Raw genomic sequence first — 18,308 nt, 5'->3', positions numbered from 1 at the left:
GCCTTCAATGCTGAAGTTATTGTCAGTACTTCGGTGCCAAAATTCAGATTCAGGAAAATTTGCAGACACTCCTTTCCCATAACAGAATGGAAGGTTGCTAATCGGATCGATTGACTCTTCTGATCCAAACCCGTTGCTACCTCATAATCTTGCCATTGTTGCTTAAAAAATTCCCAGTTCCTCGTAATATCTCCACGACAAACCATAGCGCTTGGTACTGGAAAATTTGAAGGAAAACTGAGGACTTGAGGCGGCGGAGTAGGCTGTGGAGCTTGCAGTGGAGCTGGTGGTGGAGGATCTTGTTCGGTGTCTGACATCGTTTCGCTGGGTTTCAACGCACGTGGTCGATGTTGAAATTTGCTGTACGTACCGTAAATCAAGGAATTGTCGCTTGGTTTCGCTTCAGTAACTGCTTTGACTGAATATCAACCAGAAGACGTAATCTTGAGCGCTGCAGCTCGCCATAAGATCAACAAAACACTTCTGACACCATGTTACAGATGGCACGACAAGACGCCATTTGCAATGCAACTGAACTCGTTTAATGCGTACTTCATGTAAGCTACATAGAACTAGAACGCACATGTTTACTCCAAATATGGTAAGACAAACCATATACGTAACATCTTGTACTTATCCTTAATCCTAGGATAGCGCATGCTGCGGTACTCAACTGAAGTTATCTGCGAGAAGAGGGCACTCTCAAACACATAAATTCAGGAGCCAACATGACCCACATATTCCTTGGTAATATTTGAAATTACACATTGAAAAGTTTTTCAAGCACACATGGTAAGAAGAAAGTCCAAAAAAACTGGATCGTTGTTACGAGCCATCTCATAAAATTTGTTCTCGGGGCAAACATTCTGCATTTCAATGCATGCAACAGAAGCTTGGCACATTAAATCTTGAGGGGCACTGAACTTAACTTTGTCCGCTCCACAACGGAAACAACACCTGCAAATAGACAAGGTGACATCAAGGTGACCTTAGAGTTATATTGACGGGTTACATAACAAACTCTAGGAGATGTATAATGTACATCTAAATCCACACACATGAAGATATACACATGTGTGCATTGGACAATCGATGCAACTGCAATGAGTTGATCATTTTGAGCAAAATATTGTGGTTTGTCGGTGACGACCACATCAATTGATCAGCATGACACTGACAAATCATATTTTGCAATAACCAAGTTCAATGATTGTTTTGTCATTCAATAACTATGATTGTTCTCATATTTACATCACTCTCTGATGGATTCTAGAGCGTGATATCAGTAATTTACGCATAGCAGAATATTGTCTACAGCAAAACATGTTTACATGGCACTACGCGTGAGCAGGTCGGGGGGTGGGCTCTCTGCCAATGGAAAGGAAGAAAGTAGGAGTCATACTGATAACACCATCAACAATGTCAGTTTCAAATTGGTGTACTTATTGAACAAACAGTTATGGTGGATGCTTATTAAGAAGAACACACTAGATGGTAGTAGGTGTGAAATGGAATCAATACGGTGTAAAGAGAAATTAAGTAAAATACAACCATGTAATTCAAAAATACAAACCTCAAAACAATACCATAACAAGGCAACTGCAACTTTGATTAAAAAAAAAAGCTTCAGAGAAATACCACTGCGTATTTCCAGCCTCACCAAGCCTGCATGACCTTCGTACAATGGACTGCAAATAGGCAAGGTGACTTCACCACTGATTCGCCATGACCCAGCTAAAGACATGCCATCTAGACCTGGACTAGGAATCTAAGGGACAAAATGCGGAAGTTAGATCCATGAAAAATCCATACGACTACAGACAAAGCATTCACATAGGCAATGAAATGTTTTTCTTTTGGGCAAATTCTAGCCATGATTTTCAATTGTCTTCAAAACAACCAGAAATGATTGCCATTTAAACAAGGTAAAAGACTGTGGAAGGGGAGAAATTTCAGAGAAGAATATTCTCCTTGCCTCTTATAAGTTACATGAACAACGAATACTGCCATTTAACACATAAAACAAGATATACAAATGTTAACTACCAATGTACCAGTCCTTAGTCACAGCTGCTTGTCTAAAGTTTTTTGGGGGGAACCTATGTTAAACAGCCACCCGTTAAGTTGTCACCCCCTTATTAAACAGCCACCCCTTATTAACTAGCCATTTATCGAGAAATAATTTTCCCTAACTACTACAAACAAAAACCCTATTAAATGGCCATCCGAAGTTTAATACATTTCTATCATAGGTTTGTTTTGGAAAAGGCATAGATATATATATAAGAGTCCTTAATAGGAAGGGACGCCTAATAAAATCACTCAAACACACATTGATGATGATTCAGTTCTAAGCAGTTAGCCCGATGACGAAAAAAATAATGAACAACCACTATTAAACACCCACCTCCCATTTCCCTGAGAGTGGCAGCTTACTAGGGCTTTGAATGTAGTAGGTTTACATGATGACATGTGTAATGACAAATATTTGTTAAATGGTATGTTCATTGATGGATATTTACTAACTAAATCATTGCTATAAAGACTTACTCCACATGCCCCAGAAACACGAGCTTCGAGGAGAAGCTTGAGGTGGCTTGAGGAATCTGAATCAGCTAATGAGTGCACCTCAGTACATCCTACAGCATAGAGGGGGCAGGGTCGCCCTTCCTTTGAACACACAAAAGCCAAATGGGACAGCATCTTGCATCTAAAGAAAAATGAGTGGAAAGGATTTAGGAGAAAGAAACATTTTAGATAAAGAGCAAATGAAGACTATCTAATACAAGTAGCTCCCATCAATAACAATACATAATTAACTAAAATCTACCTTTCCACCTGAATCCCACAACTGTTCGGACATGGCACCCATTTGCGAACACAAAGCTCATCATGACCTGTTTGATCACTATGTGGAACGTCCACACCACAGGAAGGGCACTTCTCTGTCCTGTGAGGGCAGATTAGCAGATGCTGGGCAAGTTCACGTTGGTAAGAACGAAGAATGCATCCTCTACCTTTAAAATTGCATTCCACAATCTTCATATCGCAATTTGGAAGGTGATTCTCCAGACCAGCTGTTGGCCCAGTCCAGCTGCAGCCACCAGGAAGAGAGATTGTTGACGGACACGTCATTACTCTCCTGCTAATAGCACCTTCAACTGCAAGATTTCTAACCAAAGTGCCACTTAAAACTCTCCTGTCGACTGGACAATGATTGTTATTTGACTGCCACTGGGTGATGCAGTGGTGGCAGAAGGAATGCCCATCTTGACAAGAGACTGGCTTGTTGAACACACCATAACTGCAACAATAACAACAACAAAAAACACATTTCACAATTTATTCCAAAAAATTTGGCAGTAGCCACAAAATTGATGCTGTCATAGCATTCTAAAAATACGTCTAAGAAAAATTCCGCAATTTTCGATGGAAAAGTTTATGGCATTACTTATAAATCGGAAAAGACCTTTTTCGACTGGGCGGTTTGTTGCCCCATTTCAGACCATGTGATGATACTCTTGAGAATTCTTCCTTCAAATTTTCCAAATAGTTGCGTGTATATGAACAAATAATTTTTAGATGGATAAAAGAACAAATCTCTCGGGAATATCACGTGGTCTGTAATAGGACAACAATCCGCCCAAGCGAAAGAGGTCTCTACAAGTAAGACTAGGACTGTCAAAGGATGGTAATGTCTTTGAAACCATTCCAGGGTTGGCCGAGAACTATTAAATTGCTGCAAAATATGCAGGAATAACATTCACTCACCAGATACTGCAGAGAAACTCCTGGTCCACGTTTTCCACAAACAATTCAGGAGAATATCCAGACATGATTCTATTGGACAGTTAAGACTTAAAAATTACGAACAAAAATGAGCGAAAAGACAGACAAGAAAGATGGATCGAACAGAGAATGATTGAGGGCAGCAACGATCAAGCACGTGCAAGAGGAACAGATCGAGGAACTGCAGAAGAGAACAACGAGATAACACTAAATAAATAATGCAATAAATCAAAAGAACCAAATGTAAATATATAGCGGCAATAATCCTATCGAGCGAACTGTGAGCTTGAATGGTCACTTCCACGAGAAGACGATCGGGCAAAGGGCGAAACGATCAAAATATGGCGGAACTGTATCGAGCCGAGAGGAACTGGGGTAAATAGGCTTCGTGTAGGAGAACAGTTTCCGTCCTTAACAACAGGCGGTAACCAAGGGTTCGAACGTCACTACCGGCTTCACGTTACATGGTATGAGTCATTACGAGCTTCGCATTACATGGTATAGCCATGACAACCAACTTATTTCAAGATAGAATTACATGACATGATGATATCACATTACTTATTTCGACCTATTTCGACCTGTTTCATGTCTTTTCGATACATGATGAGTCGTAATATGTTGTAATATGAGTCGTAAGATGTCGTAATATGTTGAAAAGTAATTTTGCTACAGATGGCGCGTCATACTTAACCTACAGATTTCTTTGTGTCTCTCATTGGTCATTTCATCCCTCCAAAGAGCAATAGCTCAGTAAAAACAGTTTACGTCTCCTCCAACAATGAATCCTCTCCTTTGAGGAGGTACATTTCCAGAAGCCATAATTTTTTGTAAAAGACGTAACTAATAAGAAAACAGGCTGTACAAACGTAAACTGAAACTGAATAGGCTTTATTGGGTTATTTCCTCTTGATTTATTCCTAATTTTGTGATATTTTAGACCATTACACAATAAACCTTATGCGGGCAAAGAAGTTTATCAGTAGATTTTATCACGTATTTCAGGGTCATTCAAACAAAAACTGACATTTTCTGCATATCAACATTACCCAAGTCCATTTGCGATAAAATAATGGTGAAAAAGTGTTAATCTCTCTCGAAAATCCTTTTATGGAGGAGGAAACAACTTTTCGCCATACATTTCCTTCTAGCAACTTAATGTTTGCCCCCTGACGATCCCAGAGTTCTTTGCGCATAACAAGGATATCCAATTACTGGCAACTCATTTATTTGAGCTTGTGGGTGGAAACGCAAGAAGTAGGTCATTGAAAAATGCTTTCCGACAATTTTTCAACAAAGGCCCTTGTAAAGGCACGCATTGCAAGTGAACGACGCATCGCAAGGAACAAAAAGAGGTAGCTATCAGTCATACTTTTCATTTTTTAAAAATGTTTTTGCCCGGAAGAACTGTCGTTGACTGGATTTGGTAAATATTATTTCTGCGCAAGAAATTGAAGCTCCTTGCTGGACAGGGACTCTAATTTCAAGAAAAAAGCTTGGGGCCAGGTGGCCCCTAAGTTTTCAGGTTTTGCTCACCAGCACAAGTATTTTAGTCGCCAAAAATTTTCAACCCTTCAGGCTTAATAAATTTTCATGAAAAGGTGCAAAAACTGTGTGAATCACGGGTTTTGCATGTATATATCAGTTTGCCGCTTTTTCTCTATAATAACAGGGAAAATGGCTGAAGGAAATTCTATTCTTCATTTGCCAGTCTTACCAGTATTTATAAAAAAGCTTCCATGTTGCAAGCTTTGATTCATTTCTCGTACACTGGTGCAAGGTTTTTCATGTTTTCATGTTCATTGATGCATGGCAACTGCTCGCATTTTTTCCGGTGAATTTATTAAAGTGCACCTAACCCCCAAATTTTTTTCCACTAAAATGATAGAGCTTATTTCGTGGAGTAATTTTCCGCAAAAATTTTTCAATTTGGTTAAATCTCTGATTTTCTATGGCTTGTCAAAGTATGTCAAAACGCCACCATTTTGGTTCACAACCGAGTCTAACGGGGCATTGGTCGAGGGCCGGATGTGACGTCAAATCCAGAACACGGTGATTCTGTAAATTTGCATATTTACTTGTTTCTGTGGGGAAAGGCTGGGAAAGTAGTTCAAAAAAAATGCTAGCCAGGAGCGTTGTAGTGGGATGTAGCAACACAGCAAATGTACAGGAGGTACTGCGCTTCATGCCATACCGTTTTATGGAGAGATGATTGTCCTGAAGTGAAGAAATGTACAAAGTGATGGGTCGATTTTGTGAAAGCAAAATGTGCAAAGTGAGAGCCGTCTGAGTTTGGTGATCTGTTCTAAGCATTCCAAACAAGACGATTTTGCTCGACGCCTGGATTTTTCAGGTAGAGGAAGGGATTTTGCTGATTCTATGGCTTAAGCGAGATGAATTTGGAATAACTGCCTTTCCATCGATTCATGCAGCTGTTGTTGCATCTGATCTGAGAAACAGCAGCAGTCAGTCAACACAGCCGACAGATACAGAAGAATGGTGAGATTTTTTTTTCTGAGCAAATGTTCCCTGCCCTGATATGTTAGTTTCCTTCATTGTTCAATTCTTTGAAAAAGAAATCTGTAAGGGTATTTTGGGCAAGTTTCAAATCCTTTCAAAGTCATGCAAACAAGCACACTAGTTTGGAAGACCCACTGTTCAACAAATGCAGCCATGGAACATTCAAGCAGGGAATGGCTTAGAATTAGTTTATATGTTCAGAACCCTTTTTATATGTGGGTATTATCAATATACAGAGAACATACTTTGGCCAGGACCAGAACAATTTCAAGCTGTCTGTGTATGTGTCTGTTTCTGCATGAGGCTTGTGGACTTGAATTGTATTTATGGGAACTTTTAATTATTGATACCGTGGTAACACATACTTATGAGATTGCATCTCTGCTGACCAAATGCTCTTGCAAATGAGGACATGTTGCTCCAGAAACATTGCTGAAGACACAAATATTTCCCTCTTTGCCCAGCATGGGAAACATTTTGCAACATAAAAAATGTTTCTGATAAATATTTTTTTACAGGGACATGGTTGTGTCCGTAACAATGCATCTGCAACTTGCTGCACTGTAGAAAAGCCATTGTGACCGAGGCAGGTTCTGGTGTTGTTAGTGAACAACGAAACAGACTTGTAGCCACAATAAAATTTATTTATGCAGGAATACAGAAATTATACAAAAGGAAAAAAAGGGTGATTGCAAACTGAAAAGAATAAATTAAAATAGCAAATCACTAAAAATATTACAATAACATAATCAAAATATAATACAGAAATAATAGTAAAACTTGAGTGTTACAATGAGCATTCACTAAATTCCTACAAAGCATTGCATGACACTGAGTAAAATATTAATCCTCTTATCTGGCACTAATAAAAAGCTATTCTTAGAACTAAATGTGAATTAACTGAAAACAAGTGAAACATAAACCAAATAATAGCTCAAAACAGCAAAACAATGAAATAAACTGATCTTGCTAGCAATTTGAATAATTGTCCGACATAAAACTAAGAAAACTGTAAACTTGTTACTTTGTGTCAGGACAACATCTGTCATCATAGCTGGGTTAAACAAAGCTAGACTAACAGTGAAATATCTAATTTCAACAATGAACTCAGCACTAAAATGAGTCTTATGTAGAGACAAATACAATGTTTTGGAAACTACACATACAATGAATCCTAGATACAATTTGGACATGAATCAACAGAGGATTCAAGCAAAGATTAAACAATTGGTTTAAGATAAGTACAAGTTGACTGTAGTTTTGAACTTAAAACCTAAACTTTAGACATAATAACAAGGTTAAATGTGACATACCAAAATCCTGAGTGAAACGAATCACTAACTTAGGTCACAAGGAACAGTACTTGACCAAGGGGTCCTCAACTTGAAAGTGCAGGTCTTGAACACTTTGAACCACTGAATTAAACTAACTGCACTTCTTTTATTAGGAAACAAACAATAGAAGGAAATTCTCATGATTCTAGTACAAGGTGTGGTGGTGTGACATATAGGAAATTCATGATGTAAATCCTGTGTGGTTAGGTTATGTGGGTTGATTTGATAAAGAAAGGAAATAGTTTCTACCAAACTGAAATTCCAAATTTGTGCTAAAAATGCATTGTCATGTTTTTGTGAACCTGGTCACACCATCATTAAACTGATGTTGTTGTTTTTGTTCTTGTAGTTTCCAGTCCTTGTGAGACAGAGTCATATTATTATTAGCCGTCATTGTTTGCCAGGAAATAGATTAAAGAATATAGAATCCAAAATAAATAAATAAATAAATAAACAACATAATGTTATTGTTGTCCAGGTTGATTGTGACGTGTAAATGGTTACTGAAGGGACACAAACTTTAAATTTTCCACTTGACAATAAAAGAAAGAAAGACAGCTGCTACCAGTTTGTAAAACAGGATTATAATAATTCACATTTCTAAGCACAAGTGAAGAAAAAGGGGTATTTTTGACGTGTCATGGGCCTTTTTTTTGTTAGTGTGTTGTGCAAGTAAAACAAACTGTCTATGTCTATGAATCAGTAGTTCAGCAAGCTGTTGGTCTCCAGATGAATAAAGACTGATATGTTTTCGAACAAATGCCATTTTTTTGCAGTATTGTACAGTTGTAGGACAGTTTGTGTTGCAGTTTGTCAAAATAAGTACAGTAAATATCAAGCACACTCTAGTTTTGTTCGAATTCCTCATTAACGTCTAATCATTCATAGCTTTCATCCTTTTCAACTGAAAATTCCTTTCTAAAATATTATTGCTACATAAAGGAATCCTCTTTTTCCCCAACATCCCATACACCAGCCTTGAGAACTCTCAGTATGAAACACTTCATAACTAAAAAAGATTAATGGAAAAAAGTTTCTAGCAGTGGGCATCTTATGGTGAGAGAGGGGGGGGGGATAGGACAGGATACCTAAAAACAAAGCTCAATGAAGAAATCAAAAAGTAGTAACAGTATTTTTCAAGGATCACTAAAGCATGGTTGTAACAGTGATACAGGACTAAACGGGTGTACACTAATCGTAACTCACACTTGACCAACCAAAGATTGCAATAACATAACCAAACCCTAGCCACCCCCCTCTTACTCAGGAACTTTACAATGACTTGTTTATACATGTAACTGATCGTTTCACAACTATACTTGTAAATTCGAAGAATCACTATTATTTAAAATGTTGTGTGCATGCATGTAAAGAGGGATTCAGACCAATTTTTTATTTTATACAGCCATGTGCATGCCTGAATTACCTTTCTGTGCTGCCAGTTTGATGATAGGCTTGCTTCCCTTTAGTTTTGTATTTGCCCGCTGCTAATCTTAAACTCCATTTCTGAAGGCATACAGGTTTAATTCCCTGATATTCAGTAACACACTTTAAGATAACATCAGTGCCAATATCTTCAAGAGCAAGATCACTCTTCTTTGAGTCTTGACAACCTTCTAACGCACTTAACAGCAATAACATTCGTTGATGTTTTGAAGGGAAGCGACGCTACAATTTTTACACTTGCACGTAAAGAACACAAACACTGTCATGGGATAATCATTTTGATCTACATTGAAGGCATGAAGTTAAAATAATTTGAGAAAGTGAACGGACTTGACTGTTATTACGAAAGTATATTAGTGCGAGATCGAAGAAGGCGCGAAGATAGTAAAGACACGCCACGCACTCCAGTCTTACTAGTATCACTCTTTGACTTCTACATATCATTGCCTTCGAGTCTGTCCATCAGAGCTCATTCGAGTTTTTTGTCAGCATCCTCCTCCTGGTATTTGGCTGTCCATTCTCCATTAGCCAGAGAGTAGTCAGTATACAAATCAGCTTGGTCGTCACCATTTGACTATTCAGTTTGCAATGTTGATAAGTGTGAGCAGTCATTCTCTTCAGCGATATAATAAATTTCAGAGTTTTCTGAGTCAAAGCTCATTTCAGAATCAGACGAACTAGAAGACATTGTTAGTAAAAACAGAAATCGGTTAAATGCGGAGTCCCAGGGAAAGAACTTGTGCTGCAAAAAGGCTTCTATACTCGGACAAAGTAAAAGACCCGACTGGAACAGCTGAAGCATTCGTTCTGGATTTGACGTCACAGCTTTAACTCTCCCCAGATCCTCATGCATGGTCGCGAACCATTCGAAACTCGGTTTCGAAGGGGCACAGAAATTTGAGGATTTAACCAAATCGAAAAATTTTTGTGGCAAATTACTCCACAAAATAAGCTTTATCATTTTAGCAAAAAAAAATTTGGTGTTAGGTGCACTTTAAATTTCTTAGGGCACCGTGGGAACTTCAAATGCCCTGCAGATTTCTAACCCGCTTCACTTTTCTTTTATCAAAAAAGCATTTTTTTCATTTATAAATCTTTTGGGTGAGCTGAAAACCCAGAGTGTGTTTAATAATCAGCCTTGACAGCCAGGGATGAGTTAAAATAGTTACAAATTTTAAATGCTGTCTAATTTGATTTGAAATACATCAGAAGAAGTAGTTAAATTGTACATCAGTCCTATCTATATATATTGACAATTACCGATAACAGGTCCCACTGTAGCGAAATCCCATATCCGCATGTAAATAATATTTTGCCTGAAATGTGTTGCCATTTTTTTTCAATTTTATCATTACCATTCATCATTAGTTAAGAATTTTTTTTTCATTTACATTATTTTTGGGAATTACAGTTGCTAATGAAAGCAGTGCTACAGTAAAAAATGAAGCTGTAATCTTACTGCATGCTTTGTCAAGTAACAATGCCAGTAAACACGACACATGCGATACAAAAAAGATGCTTGCAGAGTCAATTTTCCTTCTGCTGGTTTACGCATGTAAAAGTTGTATATACCTTTTTCTTCTATCCAAAATTTATTACACATACTTAGCTTTCCAACGATACAAATTACTATTCTCACAAAAAATCTTAGGTACCGATAAGGAAAGTTGTCAGTTTCACATTTCCGTCAAAGATGTCAATTTCACGTTGCATCTTACATGTAAAGTCACTGTGTATTTCACAAGAGTCCACGTAGTCCATAAGTGTAAAGAAACCTAGGCAAACACCTATGAGCAACAGCAAAAAGTATCCAAATCTTATAAGTAAAAACACAGACTTGTGAGGTGGAAAGCATCCGCCCAATTTAAACACATCATTGAAAACTCGTCAGTTTCTGTGATACCAGAGCTCCCTCCACATTGAACGGCCAGTAACATAATCAAAGAGCTCTGTGAGCAAACTTGTGAATTGAACAAAAGAATTAAAATATTTTTTTGGATTATCTTTAGTATTATCTGATTTAGGGAATATTGTGGTTGATTTTCATATTTAGAGTATGAGCAGTAGTTCAGTGTTCGCTAATAAGGTACCAAGGAAACAAAGTAACATTTGGATAAGAAGGCATTACAACTGAAACGATCATGCTATTACATTTGACAAGGGTGGACAAGGTCATGTTTTAAACATTGATCATTTTTGTTTCTGTTTCACCGAGAAATAGTTGGCAGTAAATGTGGTTGAAAAGTGAACATTGGAAATATTGAAAAATCAGGGCAATACTGTCTTAATGAAAACATTAATCATTCTCCTTTCATCAAATGAGATAAACAGAAACAAAGTTTGAGTTTTGTTGCAAAATGGCATTTTCAGGTTCTGCTTATGTGGACGTACATGTAAGGACACACGTTCATGACATTTTCAATGGAAGTTTTCGATGTAAAAATTCCGTGAAATGCAAAGTCTAGGCAATATCTTCATTTCAAGTTGCAACAAGGTGACGAGGAAACATGGGTTATTTTCCTTTGTTGAGGGAAATTAGAGAAAATTAAGCAAAAAGAGAGGAACAGACTTGCAGCTCATGTAACCACTGTAGGTATGCCTATGTAAGTACCCACAGTGAACAATATCTAGTTCCACTGCAGCCTTAAGTTTCACTGGCTTTAAAAACAATGAAAATTATTGCAAGAAAAACTAGCCTGTAAGAGCATCCGGTTTTTTTGGCTCTTGATTTTTTTTTGCATGAAACAAGAGCAGAAAAAAACAGGTGCCCTCTCACGCTAAAGAAAAACACAAGCAACTCGATTGAGCCACGTGTTTATGAGCTAGGCGCAATTCAACTGGAAGTCCGATATTTTCGGACTTCAAATCAGATCTCTCCAGGGTCGCTCGTTTCCCGACCGCCGGTCAAGGGGAACGAAGACTCTTGGTATGAGCCTGCTAGCATTCCAGTGGAAACCACCCACCAGTCTGTCTGCAAGAACAATTTGTGATATCACCAGAGATTTCGATCTTATCTGATACTCAGTGGGTGTTTACCGACCGGTGCGTAATTTTAGCAGTTTTGATCTTCAGGTTTGATTTGTGATACTTGATAAACAATTACACTGAGGCCTCCTCCACACGACGCCAGAGAAATTTGAAAACGCAGCTTTCTTTCTAAGGTTAGTTTTTCCGTCCACACTAATTCACCACGAAAACGGGCGCTCTTCAAACGAAAACACTGCCAGCTTTTTGTTTTAATGTGGACGGAAAACATTTTCAAAATGGAGCTTTTCCAAAATGATAACTTCACGATTTCCTCAAACACAAATCCAAAATGACCGGTGATTGTTGCGTTTCAAATTTCTCCAACAAAGTGTGGACAGGAAACATTTGATGTGTTTTCAGAGTGATTAACACCCTTTTCAAATTTCTCTGGCGTAGTGTGGACGGGGCATGAGTGTTTGCAGTTCTAGGGTAGCCATTCAAAGTTAACGCTTACATCCTGCATGAATGCCTCCAGATAGACTTGCCACAAGTAGACTTCTACTTCTATAAAATGAAGTCAACTTGTTCCGCTTGCTCGGTTTCAAATTTAAAATTTGTATCATTTTTGGCACGAAAACATGGGTGTGATGTAATGATTCACAGCCTACCCCTAATTCCCTGGAGTTTTTTGTTTTTGAAATATTTCAGAGCAAGCATCAGCAGAAAAACAAACCATAATTCCAGTAACCACAGCCATGTATAAGATCAGAGTTTAAGACATTGTTTATTTAAAATTCAACAATTGACAGGCCAAAATTTAAAAAAATATCAACAAAAAGAACTCAACTTGAGGTGTATTATAATTGATGAGACGCGACAAAAGCCGAGAAAATTGAACACGCGAAAACGAGTTAATTATTGACTTTGGAGGACAAAACGAAACCGAAAACAACAAAATTTTGGGTAGGTAGGTAAGACTTTATTTTACGAGGGTAACATTTGACAGTATTAAAACTGATAACCTAATGGCCCTCAAAAATTAAAATTTTAGAAAAAGAAAGAAATAGTACAATTGTAACAATATTAAAAATAATTAAGCCTACATACATCGTAAAATATTTATAAAATGTGATTATTTACAAGTTTTAAAAAAATTTACAGGAATAGTTTGCTAAGAATTTGGTTATCTAAAATTATTTTAAAAAGGGAGCGCTTAAAATTTAAAACTTTAAACTTAAATTCGGGTAACCCGAAAACACTGACCCCTGGTCTGCGGACCCCCACAACGGACCACCTCCACGGACTACCCTACGGAACCGGTCCATGGACTACCCCTACGGACCCCTTCTATGGACCACCCTAAAATAGTGTAAAAATAATAAATAAAGATTTCACTTATGGGTTGTCTAATTCAGACTCTTGTCGCTGATTTTTCAAGTGTTACACTGTGCAAATGTAACAGACTTGGGTTTTTAACACCCCACCCCCCATCCCCCCAAAAATGCCTAAAAGCTGTTTTCAACGTAAGGAGATGCCGATGGTAAGAAGGAAAGTTCTTACCTTCCATTCGTGGCTCAATCTGGCTATGGAAGATATATTTTTAGACCGTTTATTCTTGTTTGTATCTGTTATTTCGCTGAGTAAGTTGTAAAGCCTGGAACGAGTTCACAAACCCACTGGAAAATGGGCTGAACAAAATAGCAGAGGGGAAAGAACACAAATTTTGAGGCTTCTCGGAGGCTTCCCCGTACGCGTCTTTCGTATACTTTATGGCCACAACAAAGGAAATGGCAATGTGTAATTATATAAATTGCACCCGAGCCTGAATCCAGGTCTGCCCATTTAGACAATGTAACTTTCGAAATTTCGCCGTCACGAGTAATATATTAGACAACCCGTAACTGAAATATGTATTTATTATTTTTATTATATTTTGGGGGCTGGTCCATGGAGGGGGACCTTGGGGGAGTCCGTGGACCGGTCCATAGGTAGTCCATGGACCGGGTCCGTAGTGGGGGTCTGCGGACCGGGGGTCATGTTTTCGGGTTACCACAAAATTTCGATTCTTTTACTATAGAGGATAATATTTGAGAAAACACTGGAAAATAACAGCGAAAAGACATATCTAAAGTACAATTTAAGAACAAGAAATCAGTTAATTTCTTTGCATGTGACAAATAATGCAGCGCAGAGAAAGAAAGATGAAAGTTGTAAATAAAAAAGACGACAAAAACAAGCCAATTATTTTGAGATAAGTCGTATTTCAACTGTGCTAAATTAGTGCCCACTTAGTTCTTTTCTCAGGAGTTTTATAGTAGCTGAATAAAACTAAAAAAATGCATTTGAACGAAGCGAATAAACTAGACAAACACGGCCGCGAAGGTTGCTGTCATTAAATATGCAGAAATCCATGGTGCAAAAATACTGTTAACTTTAAAAACCTAGAATTCCCAAAGAAAGGTAACCAAATGAAAGAAACATGACAGGAAGTTCAATAACGATAAAGTTTCATTCAAGATGAGGCAAAAAAAAACTATCTAAAAGCAAAAAAATGTTCAAAATTTCGCAGAGGTGCTTCGCTGCATGACAGCATGTTCAAATTAACTCTACGCTAAAGTGAAAGCTTGAGTTTTTATCGGCCATGGCTTTAGTAGTCATTTAAGAATTAGAATTAAACTTCGAAGTAATACTGTGCATTACCACTTTTGTTTTATAAAGTCCAGGAAGCTGCTTTAAATCCTCAATCTGTATTCAAAACCCACTTGAAAGCGCAACGACTTTATAAACTCAAAGTTGTATTTACCTTCAAAAGCATCCTTTATTTCTGCGTCAGAACTTTCTGGCCCCAAAACTATAGCTTTGACTCCTTTCTCGTTCAGGCTGGACACCTGGTCTTCCATCAAGGAAATCAAAGGAAAAATAACAAGACAAACTGTCTCAACAACTTGTCTTTCACCATGTTCAAAAAGTCCAACACAAATGGCCTAATGTGGAATGTTAAACTCTCTTCAGATCCAGTCGGTGATCGCGACGACTAATGTATCCTTCAACTACTACGTTGATTCACTCCAATTTCTTCAAAACCAAGCTTCTCAAACAAAACATCTTGTTTCAGCTTACCTGTGTTGTGTGTAGCTTGTGAAGAGCCCCGGTGCAAAACGTGTCACGAAGACCTTCCCTCAAAACAAATGTTGTGACTATTTGCCGACGAATGAACTCATGTGACCTCTAAGTTTTAAAAAAGGCACTGTTGAGCATCAGAAAAATCCACGAATGCCAAATATACTCACTGACAGTTGTTCGGTGAAGGACAAATTAACCTCCAGACAATCCTGGTACAGACTCGAGCCTGTTGAGTTATCAGCGGTTTAATCAATTTGTTTATTTGTTTGCTTTCACCACCTTATTTAGGTATTGTTCACGTAGCACAGAGGGTAGTGGACAAGACTGCGCGTTGAAAGGTTCCGCGACCGACTCCGGGTAGACAGCAGATTGTTTTTTTCCCTTTCTATTTTCACTGTTTTTAGCAATACAATAAACAAATGCTCTGTGTTTATATCATTTCGCTCACTATGTGCACATTTACCATGCCGTAACCATACTTCAATGACTTCCGTTTCTGTAAGATCTACATGAAGTCCGCATTCAGTGAGAACTTGTGCTGCTCAACAATTTTATGATCCTGCATGTTCTCATTTTCGGTGGCTGAGTCTTCCTTAAGTTATATCTTTTATAATTTAGACCTTTAAAACAGCTTATTTTAGTTAAAGATGAACAGCAATTTAAAAGTAATCTGCGAGCATACCTCATTTGCATAATGTTTACAGCCCGTCGAGCAAGCGACACATTTTCCCACAACTCACGATAACTCCTGTTGCGCATGTGCAATTCACGAGTTAAAAATGAAGACAAATCAGATCAAAAGCACTAAACTGGGGATTTATTTAAGCCACCAGTTCAATTCTGAGAGCAATTTACAATTAAAAATAAACCTCTTCCGCTAACTGCATCCATTGCAATAGTACTGCAAAATGTACCTCCATCTTTGTGAGCTACTCCGGCTGTTCTCGGCAACAAATACATTCTCTTTGCATCGGTATGGTTGCACATCTCTCACAAGTACACCACAGAGCATTTTCCAACCGATCATTCAATTCAACTTGATTATTATCTTCCGCAGAATCACTAGCATGTTCTGGCTTCAAGGGCAGCCATACTAAAGCTCAAAAGAACAAACACACTCTCAGACAGAATGACGTCACATATGCGGCCTGGCCTTCAAGATCCTTTCAAAATGGTGCCTCCTATTGTGCAACTTTTTACTTCTTTTTCATTGGGATCACATCCACTTCAGAAGCTAAAACAACGATGAGTAACTGCACTCAATGTGATCCTTTTATTGGTGATGGAAAAAATACAGTTTTTGGAGTGACCTCTTTTAAAAACAGAAATGCTAAGCATGTACAGTACTGTGCAAAAATAATGAGAGCGAAATGCATTGAATTACGTTGCTTTTCGGTACTCTTCAACGCCATTCAATGAATTTGCGAACGAAACGATATGTCGACAAAATATTCGTGAAATATCATGGCTACTATTGTTCTTACCCAGAGCAAATTTTCAGACCATGTTACGAAAAGTCGTTCTGCCTGTAGCAAATTTTCGAACAAAGTTTCAACGAACGTAGCGAATTTTCGTTTTAGCTTTGTTAAAGTTCAAACGATATTTCATTAATTGTGTTCTTCCTGAATTCTCTCGGGACTTTAATGGCTCCTACGCTATTCAGTAGATATGGCAACCATGTTTGTATATAGTTGAATTTTAAAGTTCGCATTGTTAATTTATCCGCAGCAATCATGCCGAAGGTATCAACTTATACGCGTAAGCAAATCCAATCTCTTCACGAACAAAATCTTCATCCAGTCGAGATATTCAAAACATTAAAGGGAGAAGATCTAGCAGTTAGTTATCAGAGTGTGGCGAGAATTATAAACAAGCTAAGACTTACTGGTTCCACGAACAACCTGCCAAGATCAGGTCAGCCTAGAAAGGTAAACCCTGAAGCCAAAGCGTTCATTGAAGAAACGATGAAGCAACCAGCCGAGAAATCCAGAAGAAGCTGCCAAACGTGGGTTAACAGTTCACGCGTCAACCGTCCGACGATCCCGCAAAAAACAAGGTTGGACTCTGCAACAAACAAGATACTGCCAACTGATCAGAGAAGCCAACAAGTCAAGAGACTGGAGTTTGCCCACCATGTTCTAGACTCTGGAGATACATTTGATAATGTCATCTTCTCTGACGAATGCTCCATCTCTCTTCAGCAGTTTCACCACACGTGTTATCGAAAGGTCGATGAACCAGCAAAGAGAAAGCCCAAACCTAAACACCCACTTAAGGTTCATGTCTGGGCTGGCATCAGCAGGAGTGGTGCCACAAAAATCTGTATTTTCGAGGGAATAATGCAGGCTGATCTGTACTGCAACATTGTTGAGGACACTCTGATTCCATTCATCAACAAGACTTTGCCAAACCATTGTTTTATGCAGGACAATGATCCCAAACACACCTCGAGACATGCCCAGGCCTTTTTTGAAGAGCATGGCATCAACTGGTGGTGGACCCCTCCTGAAAGCCCGGACCTCAATCCAATTGAGAACATTTGGCATGAACTGAAGTTGTACCTTGAGTCAAAAGTTAAGCCCCGAACGAAGGAAGAACTCATTGCCGACATTGAAAAATTTTGGAACAAAAGGATGGATAGAGCCAAGTGCAGGTGTTACATCAATCATGTCCTTCAGAAGGTTGTTCCAGCTGTTGTCGTGGAGCATGGCAGTGCAACCAAGTATTGAAAGTTTTTAATAAGCTTTCAGAACAAAAACGGCTCCTTTAGGAGCCACCAAATCTGAGAAAAGTCAATGGCCAATAAAAAAGACTACTTTTGGATCAGAACTTTGATTTTCGTGCAAATTTCTGTCCCCTATTCCCACTCCCTACCTCTTTTGTTATCCTAGCCACTTACTTCTCACTCAGAAGTAAGAATAGTAACAAAAATCAGCTGTTTACTTGAGCACGGATGAAACTTCAGGTAATTTCATTGGGTTGGGGTTATTAACAATTGAACTGTATATTTTACTGGCGACTGTTGTAAGGGTTTTATTTCCATGACTGTTTGTGTGTGTAAATAAGCAACATGTGGTTCGGCTGAAAAGAAGTAGTAAGTTCCAAAAAACAGATTTTAAAACATTCGAA

General features: G+C 38.3%; 1 protein-coding gene across 1 annotated transcript; it reads right to left on the bottom strand.

Moving 5' to 3' along the window:
• Positions 1-872: 872 nt before the first annotated feature.
• Positions 873-5,482, bottom strand: LOC145499595 (TNF receptor-associated factor 5-like). The gene is made up of 5 exons (XM_081479133.1): positions 3,772-5,482; positions 2,831-3,304; positions 2,551-2,710; positions 1,574-1,768; positions 873-957 (listed from the first exon to the last, which is right to left on the bottom strand). The coding sequence occupies exons 1-5, from the start codon at positions 3,834-3,836 to the stop codon at positions 925-927; spliced, it is 927 nt and encodes a 308-aa protein (XP_081335259.1). The 5' UTR covers positions 3,837-5,482; the 3' UTR covers positions 873-924.
• Between the last annotated feature and the right edge of the window lie 12,826 nt (positions 5,483-18,308).

This window comes from Orbicella franksi, chromosome 10, assembly GCF_964199315.1.
Source record: "Orbicella franksi chromosome 10, jaOrbFran1.1, whole genome shotgun sequence".
Taxonomy (NCBI): Eukaryota; Metazoa; Cnidaria; class Anthozoa; order Scleractinia; family Merulinidae; genus Orbicella; species Orbicella franksi.
Note: the sequence above shows the minus strand (reverse complement) of the source record. Positions and strands in the feature narration are given on the sequence as shown.

What these genes read in the sequence shown, in the direction of transcription:
- LOC145499595 (XM_081479133.1), bottom strand. Translation starts at nt 3,836, where the DNA reads ATGTCTGGATATTCTCCTGAATTGTTTGTGGAAAACGTGGACCAGGAG. An exon ending in GAGTTTCTCTGCAGTATCTG is followed by an intron (nt 3,305 to 3,771) that starts GTGAGTGAATGT and finishes TTATTGTTGCAG; the next exon opens with TTATGGTGTGTTCAACAAGC. An exon ending in TGTGGGATTCAGGTGGAAAG is followed by an intron (nt 2,711 to 2,830) that starts GTAGATTTTAGT and finishes ATTTTTCTTTAG; the next exon opens with ATGCAAGATGCTGTCCCATT.